At 37.0% G+C, this 12,083-nt stretch overlaps 1 protein-coding gene across 1 annotated transcript in view; it reads left to right on the plus strand.

Moving 5' to 3' along the window:
• The first annotated feature begins 353 nt into the window (after positions 1-353).
• LOC116265181 (mediator of RNA polymerase II transcription subunit 16) overlaps positions 354-12,083 on the plus strand; it is a 74,636-nt gene continuing 62,906 nt past the window's right edge. The window contains 3 exon segments of the mRNA XM_031645727.2: positions 354-784; positions 1,287-1,355; positions 4,383-4,471. Of these exon segments, the coding sequence (XP_031501587.1) occupies positions 453-784; positions 1,287-1,355; positions 4,383-4,471 (490 nt within the window). The 5' untranslated portion in view covers positions 354-452.

Raw genomic sequence — 12,083 nt, forward strand, 5'->3', positions numbered from 1 at the left:
ATACCAATGGTGAGGGTTGGTCATCTAATGAACCAGTAATCGGAGCCAAGTTGAAGTTGGTGTGGGCAATTGCCTACACTAACCCACAAAATTTGCTTTATTTATTGGGTGTCCATAAAATTTACCTCATTTATATCTGCAAATTTCATTAATTGTAATTTACATATAAAATTTCATCCATTTTCAACTTTTTACATATGAATGCCGTTTAAAATTTAAAATTTAAATTAAGGTGCCCCACAGCCGGAATTTCCTGGCTACCACTTCAATAAACTGAACCAAACCGTGTGAAACGGAAGAAGGGCATTTACGAAAGTTGACAAAAATATATATCGACGCCGAGAGACCCCGAATGTTGTACTCAATGGTCCGGTCGGACTGCGCCCTCCCGCTTCCTCCCCCCTCCCAACGCTGTCCTCTACCGTTCGCCATCGCAATTCTTTCTCCCAAGGATGAATTCCATGCCCAGCTCCGCTACCACCACCACCTCCAACACCACAGCCATGGTCACCACCAACATTGCCAAGAAGGCGGAGGAGCCTGAAAGCGTCTCCTCCGCTGTTGCGGCTGCGGACAAAGGAGAGCCTCCATCTGCAGCGTCTGTCTCTGCTATTGAGTTGGGGTTAATCGAAGAGGACATCGACAAGAAGAAGGAGGCATTTATCTCTGCTTCCATGGAGGACGACCATCCTTGCCCGGCAACAGTCTTTTGCATACGGTTGAAGCAACCAGAGGAGAATCTTAGGCACAAGATGAGTGTTCCCGAGCTTTGCAGAAATTTCAGGTCTATCTTCTCTGCCATTGGTATGAAATATTTGGTTCATTTGGCTTAGTTTTGTGTCTCCCATAGATTGTGAAGTTCTTTGACGAACGACTTCTTCACTTTCTGTTGTTGGAAGAGCGGAGTTCACTTGCTTACTGAAATACCTATCTTTAGTATCCTGATCGCGATTCTGAGTCTGCTGACATATGCGGCTTGACTTGTAAGTCGTCGTGGCCATATAACCGGAATTCTTCTGGAAATGAGTAGAACGGACTTCCGTAACTAAAGGGTTTTATTCATCCTACTCGTTAGGACGGTATTGGGCGTCTATTGGCTCTGTTCTTCACGTGACACCAATTGGCCTATATCATCATCCTTGACTTGTTCGATCGGGGTTTTCAGTACTAGCCCTCTTTTTTCCCGTTTTATCAGGCCAGGGTCACCAAGTCGGTGAATATTATTGCATAAATCAGCTGGCTTTTAATAATTTCTGTCTTTCCGTTTTTTGTTTTCTTCTGGCCAGTGCTGTTGCTTGGTGCGGAAAATTGAATCTTATCGCGTGTGCAGCTGAGACTTGTGCAAGACTTCCAAGGTTGGTACTCATCCTGTTATTTATTCCTACTAATTTTTTTGTGCAGAATTTCCTTAAAAATTGCCTTGTTATCCGTTCAAAAGGGCACAACCTGAATCCTCTGTCTCATCCATTCCCTTGGTATTGCCCCAGTTTTTCAGTTGTGAAACTTTTGGCTTGCAGCCACTTAATCTGAAAAGCACAGTTTGCTAATTGTGTTGGAATCTTGCACTATGGAGTTTGTTGTGACGCTTGCATAAAAGCATGCATTTTGAAATACTTCATGGATGCTTGGATAGGATCATGGTTGTGTCTTGCTGGGAGACCAACGATGGAAGTTAGGTCCCAAGCCAAGGTGAACTCAGGAGCTTTTGTCATAGTCAAAAGCATGATCAAGTGCTCAATGGAGTTGATGTAATGCATTGTTGTAGAGCTTCCTTGGCAAGTTTATATGTCACGATTCACAATGATTTTTAAGTGCAATCTTGATTCTTTACATAAAAAAAAGGCACAATTTAATAGGTCAAAGGCCTGGTTATTGAAATAATTTAAAGTATCAGATTTTGGGGAGGTTGTGACATCGTTAATTCAATAGAAAGTGAGGAAGGAGTGTTCCAATATCTAGTTGGAACATCACAGAAGTCCCCATCTTAGAGATCAGCCTTCAACGTATAGCATTGGGAGGCCTTAGAGGCTCACAATCTGTCGTTTCTGCCTTGCTCAATACATCAAGAGTGTATTTACAGTTTTACACTATATAAGAGTTATCATGTCACCCTTTCTATCGACTTTAACCCCAAGAAAGTATTTTCATTCCTCAAGGTCTTTAATCTTGAAGTCTTGCATAAATGACTTCTTCCTTGTCTGCATATGATTAGTTAACTTGCATGGAATAATTATGCTAGTAATAATTATGTCATCAACGTATATAAGCAACAAGGTAATAACATCTTTGTCTTTCAACATGAAAAAGAAATAATTGAGGGAGCATCTGCAAAACTCATAACTTTAAATTTTTAGACAAAAACATCCTAATCAAGAGGCTTTAATTGATGAAGTGCTCATTTTAGTTTACACATGTAAAGTGCCTTGGGATATCCTTTGGGGATGTATAACATTTTTTCATTCAACTCTTCTTATAAAATGCATTTTTTTATTTGAATCACTTACTTGTGATCTATGCTTAACGGTCAAAGAAATAACAATGTGAATGGTTCACATCTTGACCATGAGGTTGAAAGTTTTATTATAACATATGGCTATGAACATCTTGCCTTATAAGATTTTCTTTATATCTCCTAGTACTTCTATTTGGTTTATATTTGATGCTATAAACCTATTTGGAACCTGTATTCTATCCAGGTCTATGGACAAGTCCTCAAGTTTGGCATTCATGTAAAACCTTCATCTCTTCACTCATGGTTCCTGACAATTTATGAGATAGAATGACTTGATAAAAGTTAACTGGTTCGTCTTGTTTCTCGACCTGAGACATGAACAACTGAAATTGCATTATTTTTTTATTCATCTTATTTTTTTTTCACATTTAAACTCGGTAGATCATCTCATTTAGCATATATATTCCTCATTCTTTTTTGGTTACTTCTTCCTTTTCATTCATAGTAACAACCACATTCTCTTTTCTTTTTTGTTTTCTTTTTCTTATTATTTTTCTACATATTTTCATTAAGTAAACCTCATTTCTTTTAGGCTGTCTTTGGTTATTTTTATCTGTTTATCATTTTTATAATTTTTCTAAAGTGCTTATGGTTTTACTTTAGTTTTCTTTTTTCTTTTTTATTTTTTTTTAAACTAAGAACATTTTTTTTAATGGACTAGTTTGCAAACTATTTCCGGTTCCATTTCTGCTTCGTTTAATCTTTCCAATTTGATGTAAACCAATTTGATAATATTGCTCATTACTTTATGCAATTCATGTTTGTATAATTTGTTGTATTATTGTCTTATTATATGGTATCTTTTTAGTACTATAATTAATTAATTTTTCTTCATTTTATAAATTTTCTGATCCATTTGTATCATTATTCTTTTTTGAAATTTTATTATTCTTATGATGCAAAAAGTTGATTTCCATTATTTTCCTCAAATTGGCTCAATAAATACAAGTTAATAACACTAGTTCAAACATGGTATACTCTTTTTTATTCTGCTCCTCTGACTCTAGATTTAAGTCACATGGGTATGGGGAAAATATCCCTGTTTCCCATGTCGGTATGCCGGTATGGCGAGATGGGTAGGGCGACACATCCACGACACATCTTTTTTTGAAAAAAAAATTGGGGGAGAGGGAGGGGGTTGGGGGGTGGTGTGAAAGTGAGAGAGAGCATACCTTGGCAGTGCCCCTTTCTTTTCTTTTACACTTTTTAAAATTTCTACCAAGTCCACTAAGTATTTTCGTATTACACAAAATTGTATTCATATTACAAAAACAAACGTAAATGTTAACTCACAAAGTAAGACAACAAAGTTATAAGTTTATCGAAGTTTTGCTTTAAATATATACATATATACACAAACTCCACCGTACCCCTATATCCATGTTTTCCAAAATTGCCGTGTCTGTAGCTGCATCACTGTATACATACCTGAAACCGTACTGGTATCCATATGACTGAGCTTAGCTCTAGACTGATGTTTTGCAGCAGCATGAACCAGCTACTTATATTGTCTTTCAAGCTCAAACTTTCCAAGCTTTTATAGAAAGGCAGTCTATACTGTACTTTAACTATTGCTTGCTTATTAGATACATGATTCTGAAGGAGGTTTTGAGTAGAAAAATATCCAACATAATTTCTTTAGTTTCATGCTCACGTTACATGTCATCGCTAAGAAATGATAAGGCTTTGATTTAATGGTTACTTACTGAATCGTAAACCTAATAGTTTTGACCTATCCCTGCTAAAGTTTGATTTGTAAAGTGCTTCTGCCTTTTTTATTATGTAATAGATATTTCTTCTCTGCTTTTTATTTGCTTCCCCTTTGGAATTTATGTGCAGTGTTTCCTTATAATCTGCCAAAATTTTGTAGTTATAATGTGAAACCACCATTTTGGATTCCAATACATGTAGTGAATCCAGAGAGACCAACTGAAAGTGCCATATTCAATGTTGCAGCAGGTACAAACTAACTTTGGTGTCTTTGTTCAGATTGTATTGTTATTAGTGCTTTGGGTAGCTTTTACTTTGTGCTTGATCAGATTGATCTATGATTGCTGTCGTCCATGTTCCATAACACAAGGAGAGTTAAGCATTTCATTTCAGGATTTCTGTTGATTATTTTTATTCTTGCGATCAAAGTTAACATGGTGAAATCTCCCTTCACTAATGCATGATGTGGAGAGGATGATCAAATAATTTAAGGCTAGATTACTTCTTTCTTGTATATTTGTTGACTTTGTCAACGACACACACAGGCAAAAGTTGATGTTTGATGTAAATCTACTTGTGTCTTTGTAATTACTTCTATTGAGGTGGCTCAATAGTAGTTGGATGTGTTTGTTGTGCCAATATGGATTACCAACATCAGAAATGCTGTATAAACATTACATCAGTCTGATGTCATGCCAAGGAAATTCAGTTTAGAAAGTTCAAGTTTTTAAGGCTCGATAAACAGAGGATTAACCAGGTGAGTCCCATCATATAGATTATAAAGGCAAGTCGCAGCCAACAATGTAAAGTTTAATGCTTAAAATAGTCACGGAGCCTTTTATTCCATATCTGGTATTGAACATAAATTCATCAATAAACAATCACTTGTAGAGTTTGTTGGACAGGTTTGGAGGAAAAAACAAAAAATCGTATTGCTTTAACGGTTTAACCTTAAGAGAGATTAGGGGACAGTAATACACTTTTCGAAATATGTCCTTCAAAACTAACACAAAACAAATACAACCTTATATATCCCACTCCAATACTCCCCTTCAAGCTGGAGCATAGATGTCAATTATGCTAAGCTTGTCACAACATTTAGACAATCTAGAGATAGGAAGTGTCTTATAGAACAAATCAACTATCTGATCTTTTGAGGAGACATGGGCAGTTGAACGTTCCTTGCTTGAACCATATTCCAAATATAGTGGCAGTCATTGTTATTAAAGATGTATGCATTGAAGGCGTGAGGCATACACCTCAATACTTTTTTAATCCAAAATGCCTCAATACTTGTGTATGAGGTGTAATATGCCTAAGGTGTATGCCTCGTCATAGAAAATGAGGCTTGCTTGGAGCTTACGCCTCAGGCACAATAGTAATTTTTGACAAAAATTATTATTATTATTATTGTTCTTATTATAGATCTAATAATCCTATACTACACTAAAAATCAGGTGAAAACAGGACACATTGCTGCCCAAAGTCGCGGAAAAATCACATATTGCCATTTGTGGGTCTGCAGTGTCCAGCCCAGGCACATTCTGATCCTCGTAAGGAAGGGGTTTCACTGAAAATGCTTGGTTTGGGTTTTAGCAGTTGTTTAGGTCCAAATCCATGAAGGATTAATGTCCAGGGGTGATCCAACCCATCTTTTGCTTTCCACTGAACTGCATTTGTAAATAAGTTGAGTGTTTTTTTCCCTAAAAATTAATGCTGAAAAATTATGCAGGCGAAACTGAGATGTATTCAGAGTTGGTAATGGCGTAAAATGATTTAATACATCCGACTGCCAATTTGATTTTAAATCCATTTACTCAGGTCTGCTCTGTCACGTAGGTACGGGTACGGGTATGGCGTTTTCGCCAATCTTGTTACGGTGGTACGACAATAATTATATATTTTTAATTCCAAAAAACAAAATTGATATCATCAAATCATTAAGACAATGTTCCTTTCATAGTTCCTACATATAATCTCATAAAAAAAACAAAAATAAACTAAGACAATGTTTTTTTTTTGTGGTTTGGATCGGTTCCAACCCGAAACCGATCCAAACGTACCCAGTCCTGGTGTGGGTATGCCGGTATACCGGTATGGATACGTGGGCCTCCCACACGTACCATTGTGACTTAGCAAGTCTGGTAAAGGAATCCAAATCCAACTGATAATTAGATTTAGGTTCGGTACACAGTTTGATAACTGAATTTGAAACCCACATTTGACTGAGCTTTGATGGAGCTCTGTGGCAATTAAACATAAATGTTAAATTCTTACGCTACCTGAATTTGAAATTACTTTAAAGAAACAGAGTTTGGATCCAAATATAGAATGTGATTAATTCCAATTAAGTAAAGGCTGGATCAAGTTGTGGTCTGACCACTCAATTTTTCCATTCATAACAAAGTTCGGTATCAGTTTTTCCTTTTAAAGGGGGAAATATGATAACTTTCACTATTTAATATTAGTTATATATACATCGGAAAGAGGAATCTTTCTTTGTGGCAGACACACTAGTGACCCTCCCTCTCTCTATCCAACACCTTATCTTTCTTTAAGAAAAGATAATTTTGCTATTTGGAATTATGTTTGTATTTTGTAATTTCGTGGAGCTATTAATTTTTACATTATTTTATGAATATTATATACTTTAAAATTTTGGTCATGAACTATGTCACCACGGTATGTGGGGGAGACCCGCACACCCGTACTGGTAGGCCGGTACACCAAAACGGGTATGCGGGTATGGTGCAGTACGTTTGAATCGGGTTCTGGGTCCGAATCAGATCCAAACCATAATAATATGTAAAACTTACCCGTCTGCGACGCTCGATGGCCGATGCTTCTCCCTCTGTGATCTTCTTTCTGTCTTCTGCTTCAGCCTATAGTGGGACATTCGGTGTCCGGCGGGAGCTTTGGTGGCTGGCCACGGCAACGGACGGCGGTGGCCTTCAGCTTTGCAGACAAAGTAATATGTTTTTTTATTTTTTCATTTGGCTGTTTTTAGGGTTGCTGCAATTTTTTTCCTTTTCCTATTTTTCATATACCCTTGTCGTCGGCAGCTTGCTTTCCGTGTCCCCTTTTTTGGTTGATGTTTCTTTCTTCTGCCGTTTTTGCAAATCTGCTTTAGTTTTCCTTCAAAAGTCAAAATCTTTCGTCTGCCGTTTTCAGACATGTTCGTTAATTTTTTTTATAAGTTATGCAGCTTATGATTGTTGCTGTTATATGCTATTAATAACTTAATTGTCATGCCCTGTCCATCTTAGTTCTACCTACAACTTCAACTCTTAGAGTCTTCAACTTAAATTTTGTTTTTTATGTTTTTTTTGGAATTAAATGTATATAATTATCGCCATACCACTGTACCAAGATTTGTGAAATTGTCGTACCTGTACCCACTTCCTTTCCTTGTACCCGTACCTATGTGGCATAAGTCATAAAGCTTATGTCATTGCTTCGCCTCACTTTGTTTTCATGTCACTTCATAGCTATGTAACATGGGTACCTTAATTTTCGTGGAGTACCTGTACTAGTCGGGTGCGACATGGGTGCGGGTACGGTGTCGGGTGTGGCTCAGGTACAAGTCAACAGGTACCGGGTAGTGCGGCTCAGGTACGAGTCAACAGGTACCGGGTACGGTCAATGTATCCAGGTCCATATCTGTCCAAAAACAGACTTGGTCAATGTTGACTGAGTTCATTTTCGTCCAAAACTTAGGGTTTTTCTTTTTGTTTTTTTATTTCCTTTCAAAAACGCAGAACCTCGACAAAATTATGGGCGACGTCCAGCGACCTCTGGCGACGTCCAGCAACTTCCGGCGACCTTTAGCAACCTTCGGCGACCTTCCATCATGAACTATTTTTTCTTTTTGTTGTTGTTCTTAGTAGTATTTTTGTTTTTCTGCATGGAAATTCGACTAATGTTTATATTTGACTGTTTAGGGGGCTGCTTGGTTGTCCATATGTTTAAAGTTTTTCATAGGCTTCTTAAAAACACTGCTGCAAGATCCATTGATGTATATTTTCTATGTTGTTTATTTGTTTATGTTGATATATATATATATATATATATTTTTATTTTGATATATATTTTCTAAGTATTTCTTATATTATATATATATATATATATATATATATATATATATATATATATAATATATATATATATACACGGGCATACCCCTACACCCAAGTTTTTTAAAAATGGTCCGTACCCGTACCTGCACTAGTACCCGGACCAGCACCCGTACCTATGTGACATAGCTTCATAGGCTCAATGCATTGCTTCGCCTCATCCATTTAACATGGCTTATGCTTCATTCAACACCCCGCCTTGCCTTCCCTCATTGCCTTTTTGCAACATTGATGGCAATCAACCTCAATGTGCTTGGTTTGTTCGCGAAACATAGGGCTGTTAGCAATTTAGCTGTATATGTGGCTGCCTTATTATCAAAGAACTCTATCTCTAGGTATTGTGTATTTAGTGGACGTAATCTTTGCCATGGAGTAGAAAAAAAAATAAAGCCCAGTTGTATGAGTCCAGCCCTCCTCTCGTTGGCTCATCGACTCTCCCTTTAGAATGCCTTCAACTTCATCCATACTGACAGTAAGCGTTTGGGTGTTTCTAGGTTCTACTTTGGATAAGGGCTTACTCTCTGCAGCGTTTTCCATGGATAACTCTAGAAGCTTACCTTGCTTATTCATCTTGGACCATATCTGCTTAGAACCATCGTGGTCCTGGTGAAGCAACAGCTCCTTGAGAATGCGTTTCCCTGAGCAAATCACTTGTAGTTTTTGGTCGATGTCAAGCACCTTTTGATCGACTCTATCGAAATGATTTTCTAATTTCACCTTCCATCGATCTATCCAACCCAAATGATATGTAATGTCCTCTATCAGGTTGCCGTCAGAGACTGGTGTTGATACCATTGTTAGCATCCACTTGCTAACAACCAGCTCCTACAAGTAAACACGACAAAAAAACTCACACATGCTGCCCTAACCTAGTTAGAATAATCCCTCACCAGAGGAGAGACCTCATTACATCCGATAACCTCTAATGCCCCACTATTCCCTTATTTATAGTCATCTTCTGGGTCAGTCCAGTAGACCCGATACCCGATCCAAACCTTAGACACTAACATATTTGCTTACAAAAATTATATGTAACTTTAAGCTATCTTTGGAATCCTCCCTTGTACACTACTGCCATGCAGGGTTCAACATTATTCTTCACACAACAAGTAAAAACCTATGATTAGATTAACTATAGGAAATAAGAGAAATGAACGATTCAATGGTGAAATGAATAATTTTTTACCTTACTTCGATGATTTCTCGGTGATGTTTTGTGAGAATGGGCAAAATCACTCCCTCCCACGGCTTTTAGAGTGTTAGGAAGATGGAAAGAGAGAGAGAGAAAGGAGTATTTAAAAATCTAACGCAAATGGGGTCATCGGGCCATTTTTGTGTTTTTCCTGTATTGTATGATACGGGTGTGTATCACTGGTATTGTACGATAAGGGCACTCTATCATACGATATGGGCGATCAACTTATGATACACAAGCGTCTCGTGTATCCTAAGCATACCGTATAGGTTTTCTAAACCGGATAACATTGATATTTAGTACAATTATATACGTGTGTGTGTGTGGGTTTGCTACATCAAAAATTTGATATAACATGTGATTTTCATATTGTTTATAAATTGTGTCACATGGGTGTGGGTACGATACGGGTATAGGTACAACGATACGGGTTCGAGTACGGCGATTTTGAAAATTATGGGTATGCAGGTACGACAAATTTTTAAATTCTCAAAAATGGTAAAATGAAAAAAAAAGAAATTAATAATTCATAAGTGTAATCCCATAAAAAAGGTCTACAAACAAAATAATAAAAAGATGCAAAACAAAAAATATATAATGATAAGAAAATTCAAAGAATAAAACAATAAGCAATCAACTGTTACAGAAAAGTGAGAAAACCGATCATGATCAGGCGATCCCTCTTGATTTAGGCTTGTGCATAAGCTTGGCTGATCGGCAGCATCACTTTTTTTGGTTGATGAAGAGAATTGAAAGAAAGAGTTGATAGATCCATCAAACTTTTAATCAAAAGTGGCAGCAACCAAACAAAACTGACAGCCGAAATAGCCGATAGAAATAAAATGCAACCAAACAAAAGTGGCAGCAACAGATAAACACATAAAATCAAACTAAACATTAAAACATATCTAAATCTATAGATTTACAGTTCAATCTTCAAACAAAAACATCCCAAAAAAAAAAAAAACGAAAAACCCCCAAATAAAAAAATGGAACCTTAAGTTGTAATAGTGAAACGAATACAAAAAAAAACACTTACCTGGCTGCCGCCAGTTGCCGCTGTACACCGCTGGACATGGCCACGGGTCACCAGACGTCATCGCCACCACCAGTCATCGCTCTACTGTGGAACAACGCTGGTCAGGGTTGGTGGAACAATGCAGGTCGGGGTCGAGCTGAAGAGCTCGACCTTTCGTAACATAAAAACGATGGTTTTTTATCGTTTGGATTGGGTCTGACTCATATCCGATCCAACCTGTACCCAACATTCTCGCCATACCCGGTTCTGTGTACCAGCTTCCCTGAGCGGTACCTGTGTCACATAGTTTATAAGTACATTTGGCACATGTAATGTGCACACGTAGATCATATCCCTAGATGACTCGGTCAAATCCACCTTCGACTCAGCTAAAACTCGGATTACTCGGTCTATTCATCCCATGACTCGGCGTAATCATGACAATTTCTGGTTTTTCCATTGGTTTGACCAGCTCAAGGACTGAGTCACTGAGCTAACTGAGTCAACTGACTTGGTTGACTCGGTTGGGTTTTCAAACATTGACCTTTTCTTTTCTAAATATACCAAAGCACCACAGATACAAAACTTGTTGATGTGACAAAAATTTGATCACATCACATAAACATAGAACACCATATAGGCTTTTTGTTCTAATTATATACAAAACGTGTATGTACAAACATATTTATACAAAATAGACATACAACCTTTTCAAAAAGATTCACAAAAGCAACAAAAAAGAAGGTTAAAACAGAAAATGATGCACTGACAGCTTGACAGACAAAACACTTTTTCCAGTGGAATGTGAGCTATGGCCTTGGGTTTGCTTACTTCCCTGGCCTGCTGGGACTACTCTCCTTATATATATATATATATATATATATATATGTCTGTGTGTTTCTTCAAAAAACAATTCAAAAACAATTAAAACTACTTTATCTATTTAAACACATAAATTTTTATGAGGCAAAATTCCATTCATACATGTTTGTCTGTATGTATGTATGCTTATTTCTTTTAGAATTTCCCATTAAAATTTCTACCTCCAACAATTTCATCTTTCTTCACCAAATCTTACATCCACTTCCAAATATTATTCGAAAATCAAATTTCACATGGAAAGTGGTTAGATATAAAATGTGCCTTTTTGCAGCCGCTTCTCCATTTCCAGCGTTCTTTTCTATCCTACCTTTATGTTTTTATGGAATAGTTCTGTGGGGATAAAGACAAATCTGATATCTCCAAATTTTCAGGATGTCCAACCTGCCCTCTTTCTTTCTTTAGGATACAGTTTCCTAATCGAATTAAGAAGATATAGTTTCCATTGTGGCCTTTCCCTTTTTATCCTACATTCCAATCAGCCCCACAACAAATTTAATTCACCAAAACTTACCTTCATTAAATAAATCAGCTTAATATTTTTAATTACCTCTAATGATATTGATGACTTCCAATTTCCTAAAGAGAATTTCAGCTGGTCTTACAAAAATGTTTAACAGCCAGTTGTAACGGAGA

Source organism: Nymphaea colorata, chromosome 12 (genome assembly GCF_008831285.2).
Source record: "Nymphaea colorata isolate Beijing-Zhang1983 chromosome 12, ASM883128v2, whole genome shotgun sequence".
NCBI classification, from domain to species: domain Eukaryota; kingdom Viridiplantae; phylum Streptophyta; class Magnoliopsida; order Nymphaeales; family Nymphaeaceae; genus Nymphaea; species Nymphaea colorata.